Source organism: Trachurus japonicus, chromosome 6 (assembly GCF_045865225.1).
Source record: "Trachurus japonicus isolate A0001 chromosome 6, Traja_1.0".
Taxonomy (NCBI): domain Eukaryota; kingdom Metazoa; phylum Chordata; class Actinopteri; order Carangiformes; family Carangidae; genus Trachurus; species Trachurus japonicus.
Genome location: NC_140912.1, coordinates 12401524 through 12421739, shown reverse-complemented (window position 1 = coordinate 12421739; position 20216 = coordinate 12401524). Strand labels below are relative to the sequence as shown.

The 20216-nt window shown below is 38.9% G+C and overlaps 2 protein-coding genes across 2 annotated transcripts; one reads left to right on the top strand and one right to left on the bottom strand.

Annotated features, from left to right (window-relative positions):
• Positions 1-703: 703 nt before the first annotated feature.
• Positions 704-15542, bottom strand: LOC146985695 (uncharacterized). The gene is made up of 37 exons (XM_085778865.1): positions 14830-15542; positions 13847-13898; positions 13726-13743; positions 13569-13640; positions 12987-13079; positions 12520-12654; positions 11817-11900; positions 11595-11684; positions 11409-11489; positions 11216-11281; positions 10931-11011; positions 10760-10828; positions 10530-10610; positions 10281-10349; positions 10092-10157; positions 9886-9990; positions 9384-9467; positions 9159-9227; positions 8905-9009; positions 8383-8469; positions 8205-8279; positions 7981-8049; positions 7751-7831; positions 7421-7489; positions 6324-6404; positions 6036-6101; positions 5824-5943; positions 5364-5450; positions 5218-5277; positions 3164-3235; positions 2863-2916; positions 2669-2755; positions 2496-2582; positions 2167-2223; positions 1904-2029; positions 1680-1830; positions 704-1537 (listed from the first exon to the last, which is right to left on the bottom strand). Exons 1-37 carry the CDS (start codon positions 15151-15153, stop codon positions 1075-1077), a joined length of 3636 nt encoding a protein of 1211 aa, XP_085634991.1. The 5' UTR covers positions 15154-15542; the 3' UTR covers positions 704-1074.
• Positions 15543-17022: 1480 nt separating this feature from the next.
• Positions 17023-20005, top strand: cyp19a1b (cytochrome P450, family 19, subfamily A, polypeptide 1b). The gene is made up of 8 exons (XM_085778861.1): positions 17023-17192; positions 17529-17927; positions 18045-18221; positions 18333-18447; positions 18535-18649; positions 18726-18888; positions 18981-19216; positions 19307-20005. The coding sequence occupies exons 1-8, from the start codon at positions 17054-17056 to the stop codon at positions 19550-19552; spliced, it is 1590 nt and encodes a 529-aa protein (XP_085634987.1). The 5' UTR covers positions 17023-17053; the 3' UTR covers positions 19553-20005.
• The last annotated feature ends 211 nt before the right edge of the window (positions 20006-20216 follow it).

Here is a 20216-nt window from a genome sequence, read left to right as displayed (position 1 = left end):
AGCTCAATGGCTGTGCACAGGGCTAGGGCCACTGGAAATGAAGCAGCCAGGTAGCTGTCTCAAGGAAAAGAGGACATTATCTTTAGGCAATGTATGAGAGAGTATCAGAGTAGCAACACTATGCAGGTAAACCTTGCTCTCTGAATATATTGAGCCGAGTCATGTGACTCTTATTTGTTAAGTGATAAATTACAGTATCACAATTTAAGCTTGACAACAAATTAACTTGAGTCTAGTGAAATCTAAACTATTTAGATTTCTGTGCTCAAACATATTTTAAACTTATTTAAATCCGTTTTTTGAATATCAAATACTGTACACCACCACCACGCCCTCCTGCTGCCATCTGAGTGTGTCATGTTTCCATAAAACAGAGACATAATATAAGATCATAGCCCATTCTCCAACAAATTACCAAAATCAATACTCAAACAGTTACACTTGGGCCTACTGTGGGTCTGGGCCTTCTTTGCTTAGTACATAATCCCTCCTTGGCATGCTATTTTCTAGTTCATATTCAGACACAAGTTTGCTCCTCTATCTCTTCATAAGATGAGTCACCAAGCATTAGAGTGATGAACTCTTCATGTGAAGCCTCAAGGTGGAGCCACTGTCTCTTCTATGGGACGGCATCATGTACCACTTTCACCATGAATGTTCTGTTTAAACAATAAATATTGAGACGAATTTCGGTGAAGCACTTTGTCATGAAACTTTAATATGAACAGTCAACAGTCACACATTACTTTGCAAAAATCAATAGAAAACTGTTGCAGCTCTGTCAAACTCAAGGGGATGGTTTTCCACTGTGAAAATATGTCCAAAACTCACATTACATATCGTGTTGGTCAAATCCAGCATTGTGATGTTTTGGTATCCACACACGTGATCAGCATTCAGTTATCTTGATTCTACTAATCCATCAAACATTAAATGTAAACAATAGGTATGCAGTGCAACATTGTATTTCTTCACCAGCAACTTCCTCCTGGATCACTGTGTTGTGAAAATAATGCAAACAACCTGATGTGTCAAGAAAAAAAAATGCTTATTTTACAAGGTGTGTGGTTATCTTTAGGTCAGTTTCAGTTTCACTTTGCAGGTTTTTACACTGCTGTTGTCCCACATGTACAAAACCCTTCTGTTGGGATAGTATGACAGCATAGCCAAGATGCCATCAGCTGGCCTTAAATCAAAGCTCACATCAGATCGACTCTCCTTCTTCAAATCAAAGGAATATACCACCTTTCTGTCCTCGTCATCTGTTAAATATAATATCCCGCATACAATGAAAGCATTTCCTACGCCCGCTGTGGGGTAGGCAGTGTTAGTGACAGACTCCACAGAAAATGTGTCCACATTGAGCTTTGCAACCATCAAAATATCAGTTGGATTTGATGCAAAAATGACCCAAAGTCCATTTTCATCCACAGCAAATTTGAAGTACGTCTTTGAGTTGCTGAAAAGATAATTTAATCGGTTATATCTGCTGTGGCCCATGGTCAGAGTGTCCATTCTCCGAGAACTCAGGTTTAGTCTGTAAAATAAAAAATTGATGACAGATAAGTAAGAAAAAAATAAAATAAGTAAAAGGACACGTTACATAATAGCAACATAAAACTTCAGTACAGCTGAGTTATGCAAAAGAATTGTTGTATATTTTTAACACAAACACTTACTTCACAAGCCGGTTCGTTCCTGCATGCTGGAAGAAAAACGACCCCTTGTAAACAACATGGCCGCACCCCTGGTAGAACTTCCCAGTATCTACAGCTTTGTAGTTTCTGCTTTGAACAGCAGACATGTTCCCGTACTCATACAAAATTCGACCTGGGAAAGAAGTTAAGATGTTAAATAAACAATCATTCACAAAACTCTGTGTTATGGTTGCTGCATGAATCACCTGAAAAATGGTCAGCTATCCAGTATCGCCTGTCATCCAGCCACGACGCGTCTGACATCCAGGCTCCAAAAGTAGTGATCATGTTGGTGGCTCTCTCCGAACATTTAATAGATTTAATACTGCACTCTAAATGAATAAATGTATTATTGTAAAAGTCGATTCATTAGATGACAGATTGATAGATACTGTAGATAGATACATAGATAAAAACATAGATACACAGATAGATAGATAGATAGATAGATAGATAGATTTTTCCTAACCAGATTTCTTCATTTTTTCATTGGCTGTCACATCTGTCTGGTGTGGATCTGAAGACTCTACAATAAACACAAGAAGGAAAAAAAGAGCAATAATAATTTTCCAAAGGGTAAATTATGTGTTTATTCTGTATTTTTTGTACAAGGTAATCATACTGTATATCATAAGGACATATTGTGAGTCTTTAAACAAAATATAAATGTGTGTAAATCAATAACAAAATGTAATGTGGTACCATGACAGTGTCTTGTCACATAGTGCAGCATCAGATACAAAAGACAAGGTTTTATGTCATTGTTACTTCTATGTATAATTCAAGAGTCTTTCCTACCAGTTAATGATTCATTTGGTGCTCCTGTGGTGGTATTGAATAAGGTGCTACTGCCATCACTGACATCTTGAAGAAATGATACTGACTCTAGAAGATAAAACAAACAGTGATAGGATTAATATGTTTTTTTCTCTAATCAAAGTTAGATGTGCCTCTTCATAATTGTTGTTTACCAGCTTCTGTTTCTGTGTCTGCAAATTTCTTAGAGTCAGAGGCATTCAAGATGCCGCTGTTGTCATCTGGATGTAGTGTTAGTGATTCTGCAGAGAGAAAGGTTAAGACTCAACTTTGTACAGACATTAAATATCAATGTCAACAACACTCACTGCTGTATAGCAGCCTACTGTAATTTGCAGTGTTCACTCACCAGTATCTGTCCATCTCTCGTTGCTGGATGAAGTTTCCTCATTGTCCTGAAATTCTAAAGAAACAATGGAAAAGACATTAATTCACGTTTTTTCATATAATACTGAAACTATGGGTAGTGAGAGCCACCGTCTATTTGTGCAACGTGATTATACATCACAACAGTGGTGATGTACTTCACCATGGAATGAAAAGAACTTTCAACTTCACATTTGGAAGAGAATAATGAATTTTAAACATGAATATGAAATAGCTGGTACTGACTTCATGCATACAGTTGACATCATATGACAGTTTCTCACCATTTGTCACATGTATTTTAATCATGGTGCTGCCATTGAAGGCATCGCTGATTTGATCTTCAGAAAGTGGACCTGTGGATGAAATAAGAGTGCGGCATGTACTGTAGCCTGTATGATACATGTATATGATATATATTACCAAAATACACAATTTCCTTCCTATTAATAATTATCTTTTATCCTTTGCACTATTCTCTCCTTTGGTATCTTTCAAAGTGCCAGTTTTGTTGAAGAGTCAGTGGTGTGTCCACCTAGTATATAGGGTCCTACGAAAAAAAACACTTGATTTGAATGGATTTTTATTTTTTTTGATATTTTTGACTTTTAACCCCTTAAAATCCAGTGTATAGGTTACTGGGAAAAAAAATCGCAAAAAACGCACACAAAAAGGGGGCTATTTTCAAAATACTGAATGCAAACTGGATTTGTTGGGTGGGGATTATTTCAGGCTTGGACATGTCATTGATTAGAAACAATAATGATTTGGGGGAATTTTTAGTTTTTTGGTAATGTCAGATTAAAAGAAAATCCACAAACAAAAAGGCTGTGTGTGTGCCATCGAATAAGCTGAATGAACTCAGTGGTGGTGTGTTTACATTTTGCCCTGCTGCGGGTCATATTGTTGTTAGGTCATGGGAGCAGGGGGGGGAGGGGTTGGGGGGGGGGGGGTATCATGTTGGTATCTGTACTGGTCTCTGTGTAAACAAGGACATTTAAACTATTACTTTGATCCTTACTTCAAACAGACACCTGGATCAGAGTGAATTAGAAATAACATAAGCAGTCTTGTTGAGGGGGGTGTGTGTGTGTGTGTGTGTGTGTGTGCGCGTGCATGCATGCTTGCGTGTGTGCATGCATGACTGTGTGTCTGAGGCCACCTTATCTATATATGTGAGATTTATAGTATTTCTATGTCATTATTTCCTCATTAAAAGGATAATGGGGAAATAGTCGTCAAACTCCCATGGGAGCTTTTCTTTTAATCTGACATTACCCAAAAACTAAAAATTCCCCCAAGTCATTATTGTTACTAATCAATGACATGTCCAAGCCTGAAATAACCCCCACCCAACAAATCCAGTTTGCATTCAGTATTTTGAAAATAGCCCCCTTTTTGTGTGCGTTTTTTGCGATTTTTTTTCCTAGTACCCTATACACTGGATTTTAAGGGGTTAAAAGTCTGAAATTAATTGAATATTTGGTATGGATCATCAGAGGAGAAGTAGACTAGAAGATCTATGCAAAAAAATATGAAGGTATACTATTTTTATAGCGTTTTCTCCGAGGCCATTTTTGGCCTCATGTGGTAAGAGTGTGCGTAAAAAGTGGAAAATGGGATTGCAAAAAAAATAAAAATCCATTCAAATCAAGTGTGTTACTAATCAATGACATGTCCAAGCCTGGTAAAATCCCCACCCAACATATCCAGTTTGCATTCAGTATTGTGTGCGTTTTTAGCCATTTTTTTTCGTAGGACCCTATATCCTGGCAGATAAGGGGTTAAAAGTCTGAAATTAATTGAATAATTGGTATGTATCCAGTTTGCATTCAGTATTTTGAAAATATCCCCCTTTTTGTGTGCGTTTTTAGCTATTTTTTTGAGGAGAAGTAGACTAGAAGATCTATGCAAAAAAAACTGGAAAAAAATATTAAGGTATACTACTTTTATAGCGTTTTCTCCGAGGCCATTTTTGGTCCCAGGTGGTAAGAGTGTAACTTTTTTTAGTTAGGGTAGTTAGGTGTATCGTTCCAATTTTTTTTTTTTTTTTTTTTTTTAAATGACCGTTTACCAAATTTCATGGCAATAACTCTAACCACTGCAAGACAATCAAGAGTTGAAAAATGAGAAAGGCCATTTTTGGCCTCATCAGGCATAAGGGTTGTCTGTAAAACCACAGCTTCTGCCTAATGCCTGTTTGACAATACACTAACCACAGCATAGCATCTTGTTAGATGTGTGGCATGTGGATGCTACGATAACTGGAAAGAAATACACAGTATTTTTTTTAAAAAACAGGTGGAATTAAAAATGTATACTTTGAAACTTGACTTACCACCTTGCGTGGCTCTACTGCCATTGAGAGGATCGCTGCTTTGGTCCGTAGAAAGTAGATCTGTTGCATACAATTAAATATTTTATAACTATTCATGGATGGGTGATTGCATATGTAAACAATCACTCTCTGAACTTATTTCCCACCTGTTAATATTTGTGTCCCTGTAATATTCTCTGTGTTGGAGTCATTCAAGGTGTTGTGCCTGTTGTCTTCAGTAGAAGAGTCAAAGTCTAGAAAATAAAAGATATTGAGTGTAATCCAAAACAATATTTTGTACTTTGGATGGGATAATATTTTTTTTTACTTTTACTCAAACATAAGATTTGAAGACTTTTATTTTACTTTGTGCTTTAATACTGGTCACATTCTTGTGTTCTTTACTAATATTAAGAGAAGGTATGGGATTAAATTTCCCCTGTTAATGTAGAAAAATTAAATTAAATAAAAGCTCCCATGATTGGTTACCAGCTTCTTTATCTATGTTCATATCTACATCCCTGTCTTCATGAGCTGAATGTGTTAGTGTTGATAACACTGGCAAGAAAGAAACAAAGAAACAAAGAGGAGCTTCATTTGACATTAAGATTAAATCTGTGTACAAACTTTTTATGAATGATTCCCAGAATCTCCAGTTGGCGCTGACTGGATCCTCTGTGCTGGTTTCAGTCCAGGTGTCATGTCTGTCGTATGGACCAGCTGATACAAACTCTGAAGAAAATAAAACTCAATTAGGTCAATCACATCAGCAGATTCTTTATTTGTGTCCATCTGTGACACTAAACACACAGTCGACATCCAGCATGACAGTTTCTCACCACTTGTTGTTGTAGCATCAATGATATTTCCATCACTGTTGTCACTCAAGTCTACATGAATTAGGTCTGTAGGGTTTAATCAGACATGACATTACTAACACTAATGGGGACTAGATGAAAAATAGCCTCTTGGCTAATTCTGGCGCATTTACAGTAATGTTATTAATGTGCACTGTCCCTGTTTTCAAATAAACTTATTAATAATAATTATGTAGAACCTCTAACTGGGACACAAGAGACGAACATGAAACATTTTACAATTACAATTCAAAACACAGTATTTCTCACCTGTTGACACTTTTGCTGCCTCTGTGGTTTTTCCTGTGCTGGTGTCATTCAAGGTGTCATCTGGATGAAATGATCCTGACTCTAGAGAATAAAACAGTTTAGCCTCTCTTTATATATATATATATATATATATATATATATATATATATATATATTAGGGCCGGGACTTTAACGCATTAATTACGATTAATTAACTACACAAAAATTTACGCGTTAAAAAAAATTAACGCATTTTAATCGCACTTATTAAATTTATTTATTTATTTTTTTTTTTTTCCTCACGTGTGTCTACGTGCGGTGCGCCCGCACGCGAGAGAGGCGGCAGTTTGAGAGGCTGACTGGCAGAGATGAGAGCTGGTGAAACGCTAGCATGGTTATTTAAAACACCATCTCTGATCTCTGCCTGCACATAGATACACAGACACGGGCGCACGCTAAATGTGCTATAGCCTAATTGCTCAGCTGCAGCGCTATATCTATGACCTGTCACTGTCACAGGTGCAGCTCATCTCATTATGATAGGACTTCACCCTCAGAGCTGTCTGTCTTCAGACTGTCCTGACCTGTCCCTGAACATCACACAGGGACAACATGGAGCTGCCTGTGTGATTGGTTACTGACTTTTATTAATGTTTACATCAGGCTGAGTTCAACAAATTAGTTTATGCTACTGTGATTTAAGTAGCCTAGTTAAATACTACAGTAATCATCATAGTGTATTGGCAGGAAAGACCATTTAATATGTATGTATCAAATATCGATTAATGAATTAATCGATAATTTGCATCCCTAGTCTGTTGGTCTTGGTTAAGTACCACCTTGAATGCTTAAGCTTATGTATTCAGTCATTCAATGGTATTCTAAAATCCATGTGGAAAAAAAATGCTTCTCACTGTTCTCAGGTCAAATATTTATATGCGATTAAAATGCGATTAATTGTGATTAATTAATTACAAAGCCTCTGATTAATTCGATTAATTTTTTTAATCGAGTCCCAGCCCTAATATATATATATAAAGCCTGATTTTTTCTCAGTTTAAATAAGAATCTCTTCTTTGCACAACTGAACTGAGATGACAATCTTGATAAGTGCTTACCAGCTTCCTTATCTATGTCCACAGCTACATCCCTGTCTTCATGAGCTGAATGTGTTGGTGTTGATAACACTGGAAAGAAAGAAACAAAGAAACAAAGAGGAGCTTCATTTGACATTAAGATTAAATCTGTGTACAAACTTTTTATGAATGATTCCCAGAATCTCCAGTTGGCGCTGACTGGATTTGAAAGAAAGAAAGAAAGAAAGAAAGAAAGAAAGAAAGAAAGAAAGAAAGAAAGAAAGAAAGAAAGAAAGAGGAGGAGCATCATGTGACTTTAGGATCAAATCTATGTGTACAAACATTTCATGAATGAGTTCCAGTATCTCCTACCTGGTATTGATCTGACTGGATCCTCTGTGCTGGTTTCAGTCCAGGTGTCATGTCTGTCGTCTGGACCAGCTGATACAAACTCTGAAGGAAATAATTGGGTCAATCACATCATGATACTGGCTGTATTTTACATTTTCTATATATTAAGAGGGAATATGAGGTGAAATCTCCTCTGTAAAGGCACTGAAAATCCACTTGATAAAGGAAAAAATAAACAAATAATTACTAACCTGCTTCTTTATTCATGTAAATGTCTGTATCCTGGTCTTCATGAGCTGAATGTGTTGGTGTTGGTAAAACTGGAAAGAAAGACAGAAAGAAGAGCATGATGTGATGTTACGATCATGTTGTTGAGTGTTTATGGATGACGTAAAGATACTATAACTGGTAATAAATTCACAGTATTGTTTGATAGAAGAGAAAATGAAACTGTTTTATTTGAAATCTGACTTACCACTTTGAATGATTATATCATTAATGGCCTCGCTGTCATTGGGAGGATCGCTGCTTTGGTCCATGGAAAGCGTTTCTGTTGCATAAAATTAAATATTATGTATAACTGTTCACCGATGGGTGAAATGAAGAGGGGAGATTTCTTACATACACATTCACTCTCAAAACGTATTTCTCACCTGTTAATATTTGTGTCCCTGTAATATTCTCTGTGTTGGAGTCATTCAAGGTGTTGTGCCTGTTGTCTTCAGTAGAAGAGTCAAAGTCTAGAAAATAAAAGACGTCGAATGTAATCAAAAACAATATTTTGTACTTTGGATGGGATAATACTTTTGTACTTTCAGTGAAGGATGATTTTGAATGCAGGGCTTTTATTTGTAACAGAGTATTTTATACTACTGTATTGGTACTTTTACTCAAGCATAAGATATGAATACTTTTATTTTATTTTATGCTTTGATGCTGGTTATGTTCTTTTGTTCTTTTCTAATATCGAGAGAAGATAGGAGATTCAATTTCCTCTGTAAATGTAGAAAAATTCAACTTGAGTGAAAATAAAACAAAAGCTCAGGTAATTTGTTACCAGCTTCTTTATCTCTGTTCATATCTACATCCCTCTGTTGATGAGCTGAATGTGTTGGTGTTGGTGAAAAAAGAAAGAGGATCTTGATATGTCATTAAGATTAAATCTGTGTACAAACAGTTTATGAATGATTCCCAGAATCTCCAGTTGGTGCTGACTGGATCCTCTGTGCTGGTTTCAGTCCAGGTGTCATGTCTGTCGTCTGGACCAGCTGATACAAACTCTGAAGAAAATAATTGGGTCAATCACATCATGATACTGGCTGTATTTTACATTTTCTATATATTAAGAGGGAATATGAGGTGAAATCTCCTCTGTAAAGGCACTGAATATCCACTTGATAAAGGAAAAAATAAACAAATAATTACTAACCTGCTTCTTTATTCATGTAAATGTCTGTATCCTGGTCTTCATGAGCTGAATGTGTTGGTGTTGGTAAAACTGGAAAGAAAGACAGAAAGAAGAGCATGATGTGATGTTACGATCATGTTGTTGAGTGTTTATGGATGACGTATAGATACTATAACTGGTAATAAACAATACAGTATTGTTTGATAGAAGAGAAAATGAAACTGTTTTATTTGAAATCTGACTTACCACTTTGAACGATATCATCAATATTCTCTGTGTTGGAGTCATTCAAGGTGTTGTGCCCGTTGTCTTCAGTAGAAGAGTCAAAGTCTAGAAAATAAAAGACCGCGAATGTAATCAAAAACAATATTTTGTACTTTGGATGGGATAATACTTTTGTACTTTCAGCGAAGGATGATTTTTTTTTTTTACTGTATTGGTACTTTTACTCAAGCATAAGATATGAATACTTTTATTTTATTTTATGCTTTGATACTGGTTATGTTCTTTTGTTCTCTTCTAATATCGAGAGAAGATAGGAGATACAATTTCCTCTGTAAATGTAGAAAAAATCAACTTGAGTGAAAATAAAACAAAAGCTCAGGTAATTGGTTACCAGCTTCTTTATCTATGTTCATATCTACATCCCTCTGTTGATGAGCTGAATGTGTTGGTGTTGATAACAATGGCAAGAAGAAAAAAGAAAGAGGATCTTGATATGTCATTAAGATTAAATCTGTGTACAAACAGTTTATGAATGATTCCCAGAATCTCCAGTTGGTGCTGACTGGATCCTCTGTGCTGGTTTCAGTCCAGGTGTCATGTCTGTTGTCTGGACCAGATGATACAAACTCTGAAGAAAATAAAACTGAATTAGGTCAATCACATCATCTTTATTTGTGTCCATCTGTGACACTAAACACACAGTCGACATCCAGCATGACAGTTTCTCACCACTTGTTGTTGTAGCATCAATGATATTTCCATCAATGTTCTCACTCAAGTCTACGTGAATTAGGTCTGTAGGATGAAATGAGACATGGCATTAATAAAACTACAGTTTAGCCTGATTTTTTCTCAGTTTAAATAAGAATCTCTTCTTTGCACAACTGAACTGAGATGACAATCTTGGTAAGTGCTTACCAGCTTCCTTATCTATGTCCACAGCTACATCCCTGTCTTCATGAGCTGAATGTTTTGGTGTTGATAACACTGGAAGGAAAGAAAGAAAGAAAGAAAGAAAGAAAGAAAGAAAGAAAGAAAGAAAGAAAGAAAGAAAGAAAGAAAGAAAGAAAGAAAGAAAGAAAGAAAGAAAGAGGAGGAGCATCATGTGACTTTAGGATCAAATCTATGTGTACAAACATTTCATGAATGAGTTCCAGTATCTCCTACCTGGTATTGATCTGACTGGATCCTCTGTGCTGGTTTCAGTCCAGGTGTCATGACTGTTGTCTGGACCAGATGATACAAACTCTGAAGAAAATAACTGGGTCAATCACATCATGATACTGGCTGTATTTTACATTTTCTATATATTAAGAGGGAATATGAGGTGAAATCTCCTCTGTAAAGGCACTGAAAATCCACTTGATAAAGGAAAAAATAAACAAATAATTACTAACCTGCTTCTTTATTCATGTAAATGTCTGTATCCTGGTCTTCATGAGCTGAATGTGTTGGTGTTGGTAAAACTGGAAAGAAAGACAAAAAGAAAGAGGAGCATCATGTTATGTTAGGATCAAATCTATGTGTAGGCTACAAACATTTCATGAATGAGCTCCTGTATCTCCTACCTGGTATTGATCTGAGTGGAGCCTCTGTGCTGGTTTCAGTCCAGGTGTCATGACTGTTGTCTGGACCAGATGATACAAACTCTGAAGAAAATAAAACCGAATTAGGTCAATCACATCAGGCAGTGTACACTCACACACAACAGTCTGATTCGTAGATTGAGGATGTAATAAAACAAAATTAAATCAATTCTCATCAGTGAAGCCGTCTGTCAGTAACATCCTCCGTCCATTTAATAACGCAGATACTTTATTTGTGTGTAAAAGATCAGCATGACAGTTTCTCACCACTTGTTGTTGTAGCATCAATGATATTTCCATCACTGTTGTCACTCAAGTCTACGTGAATTAGGTCTGTAGGATGAAATGAGACATGACATTACTAACACTAATGGTGTTGTTATGTAGAACCTCTAACTGGGACACAAGAGACGAACATGAAACATTTTACAATTACAATTCAAAACACAATATTTCTCACCTGTTGACAGTTTTGCTGCCTCTGTGGTGTTTCCTGTGCTGGTGTCATTCAAGGTGTCGTCTGGATGAAATGATCCTGACTCTAGAGAATAAAACGGTGTTGGGCTATTGTGTTTTTCTCATATAGTCAGACTTATGTTTGTCTTCAGTCTCTAATGCTCAAATGTTTTTTCTTGTTGTTTTTTACCAGGTCTTATCGTGGGACCTAGACGTTTCTCGGAGTCAGTAACGTCCAGGACATTTCTGGCCTCATCAGCTGGACGTGGTGTTGGTGATTCTGCAGAAAGAAATACAACATTAATCTTGAATGAATGTTACAGATGTCACAACAACACAAAGAGGAACTAAAGGCTTAAGTCATAATGTCACATCATTGTTGTGCATTATGTAAATCTGGATTATTTCCTACCAGTCTTGTTCATAGTTGTCCTGTTGTTGTTTCCTGTGTGAGTTTCATTGAAGGACTCAGTGGCCAGGAGAAGGGCAGATGAATCTAGATAATGAAATGGAAAGTTAACCGTTGTGTTTTGTTAATGCTTAAAAATGACCAAAAGTCAAACGCTCCCCCAGCTGTAAAAAAAAAATAGTGATTAACTGTTGAATGTATTCAGCCAGTACTTTGAGAAGGTGCTAGGACTTTGTTGGTTAAGATCTTTAAGAGCAGGGTGCTGTGTGACCTTCATGCTGCGACCAACTGAATTAACTGAATAAACAAAGAGACAAAATAATACGATAATCAGACTATTAACATTTTGGAAACACTTGATTAAGAGAGATTTGATTCATTTTTTGGTGTGAAGGGCCTTAGAATATCAGTTTGTTTAAAATACTAACCATGACACAGTCTATGGCTGCAGTAACCCAGGGCAATAGGATTGAGGTGAAACTATTATTTAATATCATATTTTGATAAAATTGATTAAAGACTCCATGCTGTTCAAGAAAAGACAGTGGAGAGTGTGTCGTGGTCAGGACTCATCAGAGAAGCTTCTCTGGATCTTTCTGATCTCTTTATGACACCAACTTGAAAACCACATGGTGGCTCCAACGAGCCTGCGTTTTTATTCTCTCTCCTCTGGAGAGGTTTTTAGTGTAGCGTAGTGATTTCTTACCCATCAGCACGTTGGTTTGCTTAACACGTCCCCTGGTCTTGTTTCTCGCTTTATTTGGATAACAGGCAGGACAGGCTGGACCAGGTGGGCCAGGTGTGCCTGGTGGGCCTGGTGGACCCCGAGGACCAGGAGGGCCTTCGAATACAGACATAGTATAGCTACAGGTCAGAGTAAAGCTGACATAGACGATAATAACAGAGCATTAGTGAACCGCAGATGCTGTGGTTTATTTATTTCTTCCCACAAGTGGATTAAAAATGTTAAATGAAACCATCTGCCTGTCAATGGGCCATAACAGGTCAGGTCTGTCCTAACAAGTAAAACCAACTCTGAAGACAAAGGCGTATTTTGTTAAATTGGGTGAAATCTTTTCAGATTGAGAACAGTGGGTGTAGTCTGAGATGTGACGACTCCACCTCGTCCAACACTTTGGTCATATCAGGTTCAAGAGTGAGGTCGTCTCTCACCTTCACTGAGAATGTCGTTGCCGGTTTCATCTGTCACTCGCACAGACCCCGGGTCTCCTTTAGGTCCTGGTTCTCCAGGTTCTCCAGGTGGCCCTGCAGTATATAGTGATGATTGGTTTAGTTAAAAAAATAAAAACCCAACAACAGAACAATCATGCGCTAATTATAGGACTGTGAAACTGTCTGCAGGCGATCACACATGAAAAACCTTTTCTAAATGAAAAATACAACCTGTGCTGATCTGTGATGACTGTGAGGACAGAAATGTCCAGTTACTGAGGAACGGCAAAACACTTTGGACAAAGTTGAAAACAGTTTAAACTGCCACAAAATCTGGTGTAATTATGGTGTAATCATTCCAGCAAACAGCTCATTGGCAGCTATAAACAAAATGTCTTGTAAACAGCCAGTGGGGCGCTTCTGTTACGTGACCATAGTTTCACATTGGAGGACTGTTGCAAACAAATCACTGGCCGCTGTTTCAGAGTGGAGTCCTCTTTGTTGTCTGAGACACATTTGCACACAAGGTTAATCTATATAGTGTGTTATTATTAGTGTAAAAAAAATGAACAGTTCTCCCACCTTTTCTGCCTCGTTTGCCCTCCGGCCCTGCCACACCCCGTGGTCCTGGTGAACCAACTCTACCTGGCAAACCTAATGGGAAACAGTTCTTTGTTATGTGGCAACATATTCCGCAGTTTGAATAACTAATGCAGCAAATTAAAATGACTGATTTTACCTGGAGGTCCGGGTGGACCTGAAAAAGAAAACAGATATTATATCACACAAAGTGAGAACAGTAAGGCATCAGTTACAATAAACAGCACAGTGCTGGAGTGAATAATATCTGTGAGCTGCACCTGTTGGACAAAGTCCTTTGGAGTTTTTACACAGTTCCATGACAGATTTGACCTGAAATGAAAGAAAACACAGAGAGAGACTGTAAACTTTAAGTGCTGAGTGTAAGAAAGCTGCAAATCTGTCCTGTAAAACTCAGGACACTTTTCAGTGTTACACAGTCTGGTCATTCGTCTCGTCACATGGAAACAAACATCACCTTTTATTTACATAAAGATTACAGCTGTTATCTTCACATTATTCTTTTTGTTAGAGCTGAAACAATTCAGAGACTGTCAGAATATTAACAATTTTAATGACTAATTGTCTATATGATTTTTGTTAAAACAAAAATGACAAAAGTCACTTTTTTTTTTCTTTTTTTTTTTTAGATGTGATGGTTTTCAACAGTGGACAAAGCAAACTGGTTTTTTTGCTTCAGCTCTGAACATCCAAAAAGCAAAGAAATCAGAAAATGATTGAAAAGAGAAGGTTGCAGTCCTACCCATTATTATTATTATTATTATTATTATTATTATTATTAAGTATAAAGTTACTGAGTGAGTGGAGTCCACACTGATCAGGTTAATAATAGAACTGCTGTTTTTTTTCAGGCAAAATGTGGCGTTAATAATATACAGTAGCACCCTGTGAAGAAATGCCAGCTCCCAAAGTGGAGGGAGGAGCAGGCAACAGTCAAGCTCCATTACTCGAAGAATTTATCCAGGAAACACTCAGTGGAAAAACAGAGCCATTCCTGATCACTGCAACAGACTCCTGAATTCTTTGCATTACATGGACATGTTTCTTTTCTCTAAAGGGAAAAGTGAGCCAATTTTTCTATTAAAGACAGAAAGAAACTTGTGATTCCTCCCTTGTTCTCTTTCATCACAGTAGGCTACTCACGTTTTCAAATGAGTGTGTGTGGGTGTGTATGAGCATGCAGTAGCCTAGTATTAACAACCTGACAGAAAAGAGCTCATATTCATTGATGTTGGTGTCTTACAGGGACCATGGAGTATGACATCAGCATCAACGTATCCTTCTTCTCTTCACCAGTTGTTGGCTCTTCCTCCTGGTTCCTTCTGCTGCGGTGGAGCGTCTTCACCTCTGCAGCCTCTCCACGACGGTCCGTGGACGGGACGGCCGCCTGCAGCCTGCAGCTCTGTGACAGCTCCTGCATCTGGGCGTCTAGCCTGAACAGCTCCTCCGTCAGCTCTCTCTGCCGGACTAGCACAAACACCAAACCTGCAGAGCTCAGCAGCAGCAGCACGCACATCCCCACCAGCAGCGCCCTCCACGCGTAAGAAACTCCACTTCCCTCCTTCATGCTCGTGCCTTGCTTCCCGCTGCTCTGCGATCCGAGCTCTGAAATTCACAAGCACATACGGCACATTTCTGAACACCTGCCAACAGATGAGACGTCACAGGGCAACTACGCTCGGGCAGTGGGAGAGGAATAAACATGTCAAAATCTGTCTGTAACTACAGTGGGAACCGCGTGATGGATTGCGCAACAACAAACATCTGGGAAACAGTTACAGTAAAATCTGAAGGGCTGCTTGATTTAGAAACAGCTAATGGCCATATTTCCAGAATGAAATACAATTCAGGCAGTGTGCTGCGTCTTGTCTGTCTAGCACTTCTTCCTCTCAATATTGTTACCAACCCCATCCTACACAAATTACATGGAAGTGGAACAAATAAGTTGCGGACAGAGGGGGCATTCTTTGGAGCTACAAAAGAGCTTTCAGAAGACTTTCAGTAAAAGGCTGCAAGTGTGTGTGCATGTGTCTGTGTGAATGTGTGTATTGAGAAATCCTGTTTATGAACGGGGCTTTGATTATTTCTATTTCTATCTATCTAAATATACATTTCAAAAATACATCATCGATATTGCATACTTATGTTTCAACTTGTTTCGGTGTATAAGCACAATTTCTACAATTTGAGAGGAAAAAGAAAGTTCTCGTCAGTCTTGTTTAGTCTCGACTATGTTTTTCAGCCAATTTGAGATAAAAGCCCCCACCACCAAATGTGAGGCCAATATCTTGATCAACAACATACCAGCTATTCAGTGGTACTGAGCTTGAAGGACAGCTCATTGTAAGAGCACAGCCTCTGCATGAACACTGGTTCCCCTCTCAGGTTTTGCATCTATGATTTCATACATTGCAGAAATATGTAACGAGAAGAGATTTTTGACATGAAATTCTCAAGACTTTAGCCTTTAACATGATAAAGACATCGGTTTCTCATTCTCCTGTCCCCTCATTTGAACTGCTGAGTAAATCCCTGCTCCATTTGTCACAGGTCAGTCTGACCCAGCTAATTAATTTCCCCCCTGAAAAGACTCCTCGCTTGAATTGAGACAGTGGGGTTTCTTTTTTCTTTTTCTTTTTTTGTAAAGAGCAAAATGTGAAGTAAGCCTATCTAAAAAAAGATAATGAAGAGTCCCACACATGAAAAGGTTTTTTTTATTTATTTCTTATGGATAAAAAAAACTACTTTTTTTTTTTTTGTTTCTTTTGAAGCTGCTTTGAGGTTTAGACGTGCACTGTTATCTGGCCTGTTCACCGTTCTGGTACTTGTAACCCAAAAGTGGTCATGTCTCCAAGCAACCAGTCAAGTGAAGGCTTAACTGAGGATTTATAAACGCTTGAATCACTGTGATTTATTTGGTTGGGGAATTCTGATCATCTTTAAAACCAGCAGATGAAGCCCTGCGAGTTGTTTTTCTCTTTCTTTTTGCACTGAAACTGCACGGTGGTAGAAGAAGACACGGGACGACAGAGGAGAGGATTACTGATATTTAGATCATGTCTTGGTGAAGATTTAAGTGAATTTAGTTGAATTGGGATCAAAATTTGGTAAACTATAGTAGACTGTGGCGTGTTAATGTGGAATTAAATCAGAAATTCAGTGTTCAAACTATCAAACTAGTATAAAGGATATAAGATTGTAATTATGCCACATCATTAAACTGATGTTGGACACAAACAGCTCATCTTAAAGCTTTGTGTGGGTGTATTTTGGCTGTAGCGCGTGCTAAGGCTTTGTTGCATACGAGCACTGAAGGACAGGAGCATTAGAAGAGATGAGAAGCTGGTACACACTGTGAGGTTGTTTTGCTGCGAGCTTGGTTTGTCTGCTGGTGCTGTGGGAGCGGATGGTCAAACTTTATCTGCAGTCCCACAGAAGACACGGTGAGCCTGGTCAGCTGCGTGGGGATGCTGCCGCTGGACACACTCGCCATCGGACCCATGGTGGTTGACACTGTGTCTGAAGTCACAGCGCTTCTGCTGCTGCTTCTCCTGCTGCTGCTGCTCTTCACCACCTGGAGCCGAACCAACCGGTCACACATACCAGGTAACAGAGCTTTACTGACACGGTGCAGGTGAAGACAGATAAAAAATAACACAGGAAACAGGAAAAATATCTGTTTCTTATTCATAAAAAAACGGTTTCTTTGTAGATTCTTTAAATAGAATTAAAATGTACAATAAATTCAGTAACAGTACCAGGGACAAACTATTTTCAGCCCAAATAACTGTCTGTTAGGGAAACCTGATATTTTGCACACACAAAAGGTATCCTCATTTATGGCAGCTGTGAAATACAGCATCTCAGACATCCCATCAACAGACTGGACGCTTGCTAACAACAGGAAATCATCATGTGTCATCACCTGTTTGTTTCTGCCAGGTCCTTCTTTCTTGGCAGGACTCGGTCCTATTCTCTCCTACAGCAGGTTCATCTGGACTGGGATTGGAACAGCGTGCAACTATTACAACAACAAATACGGCAGCATTGTGCGGGTGTGGATCAATGGAGAGGAAACCCTTATTCTGAGCAGGCAAGTTGTTTTTTTGTTTGTTTTTTTAAATAAAACACTTGCACTCACAGTTAATACAAAAAATGTGTTGTCAATGCCTTGCTTCACTTTCAGATCCTCAGTGGTGTATCATGTTTTGAGGAGTTCCCACTACACGGCCAGATTTGGGAGCACCAAAGGGCTGCGGTGTATTGGGATGGAGGGGAGGGGTATCATTTTCAACAGCAATGTCCCACTCTGGAAAAAAGTGAGGACATACTTCTCTAAAGGTGAGTTTCAAAAGTCGACAAAAATAAATGAAATAAAAAAAGTGAAACTGGATGATGGTGGAAACGTGCTTCATGAAATCTGATTCTCTTGTTGCTTTGTGTTTTTGGCCGTCACAGCTCTGACGGGCCCCGGGCTCCAGAGGACGGAGACCATCTGTGTGAGCTCCACTGCCAAACACCTGGACGGCCTGCAGGAGATGACCGACTCCTCCGGACATGTGGACGCTCTCAATCTGCTGAGAGCCATCGTGGTGGACATCTCCAACAGGCTTTTCCTCAGGGTGCCGCTCAACGGTCAGCTGCACATTCACCGTCTGTGCATTTCATACTTAAACTAATAGCTACTTCCCATTCTTGCGTTCCAGTCTGCAGCTCTTGACTATTTTCTGTTTTTTACCAACTCAGAGAAGGACTTGCTGCTGAAAATCCACAAATACTTTGAGACCTGGCAAACAGTTCTAATAAAGCCTGATATATTCTTCAAGATCGGATGGCTGTACAACAAGCATAAGAAAGCAGCGTAAGATACTCACACACACACCTGTAAAACAACATGCAGTTTGTCATTTCGTCAACCTCACTTTGGTGTTGTTTATTGTGCCGACAGCCTGGAGCTGCAGGATGAGATGGAGAGCCTTCTCCAGGTTAAAAGACAAATCATTAATGAGACAGAGAAGTTGGATGATGACCTTGACTTCGCCACAGAGCTCATCTTTGCACAGGTCAGTCTACACAAACCGTGTCACAGCGTTACGATACGGCTGTTGTTGTGTTTACCTCCACGTCTCTGTCTGTTAGAACCACGGCGAGCTCTCAGCTGACGACGTCCGGCAGTGCGTTCTGGAAATGGTGATCGCAGCACCGGACACGCTGTCCATCAGCCTCTTCTTCATGCTGATGCTGCTGAAGCAAAACCCGGACGTTGAGCTGAGGATAGTGGAGGAGATGAACACTGTCCGGGGTGAGTGCTGCATTCATCTCAGTTTCACTCCACAACACCCGAATGTGTAAAACGACTCCCTGAGTCCATGAATGCTGTGTTTTCACTTGCAGCTGAAAAGGGAAACATTTGTTATCAAAGCTTGAACATGTTGGAGAGTTTCATCAACGAGTCTCTGCGGTTTCATCCGGTGGTCGATTTCACCATGAGAAAAGCTCTGGAGGACGACAGCATCGAAGGCACTAAGATCAAGAAAGGAACCAACATCATTCTCAACATCGGTCTCATGCATAAGTCTGAATTTTTCCCCAAACCAAATGAGTTCAGCCTGATGAATTTTGACAAAACAGTAAGTCAAGCTGATTAAACTGTGCAGCACTCTGTCTGTGGCTCTGCAAACACCTGGGTTCAGTCTTTACCTCCTCTGTTTGTTTGGCAGGTGCCCAGTCGTTTCTTCCAGCCCTTCGGCTGCGGGCCTCGCTCCTGCGTGGGCAAACACATCGCGATGGTGATGATGAAGGCCATCTTAGTCACTCTGTTGTCCCGGTACACAGTGTGTCCTCATCAAGGCTGCACCATCAGCAGCATCAGGCAGACCAACAACCTGTCGCAGCAGCCGGTGGAGGACGAGCGCAGCCTGGCCATGCGCTTCATCCCCCGAGCCACACAACACAGTCACCTCTGAAACACACAGTAGTGATGCCGAGGGTGGGGGTTAGGGTGAGTGTGTCACAGCAGCAGATGTCAACTTTGAAATGACTGGCTTGAAGCAAGTCTGAGGTTTAAGCCCTCGGAGCAGACGTGCGACATCTTCAACCACCGTCAACTTGGTTTCTGGGGTCGTTTGTTTTGTCAAGTCACAAAATAATTTCATGCCAGAAGCAACTTTAGCATGAGGAATTTCTAAGGAATATTTTTCATTTTGTAATATGTTAATAATAAAGTTTAGTAACGATGAATCATGTCACACTGATAGTTTACATACAAATATGTGTTTGCACCATATACAGTAGAGAGTTATTTGTAACAAATATAATTAAGGTAACAATATAATAGTGAGTAGAGCCAATACACATCATGTTAAAACTGTTAAAACTGAAGCACACACTTGTAATAAATCATTAGGTACATGTGCATTAATAAACCAGCCTTTTATTATCACTTATTTACTATATTTCTCATTTCTCTGTAGTAGTGTTAGATCTAGACGTATTTTTTTTCCTTCTTCTTTTCTTATTTCCTCTTGTGCATGCAAAGTTTGATTGTATTAAAGGTAAAACCAAATCAACAGGAACCTGGAACTTTCTGAATATTTGTCTTTGCCTCTCACACAGTCAGCACATTATAAC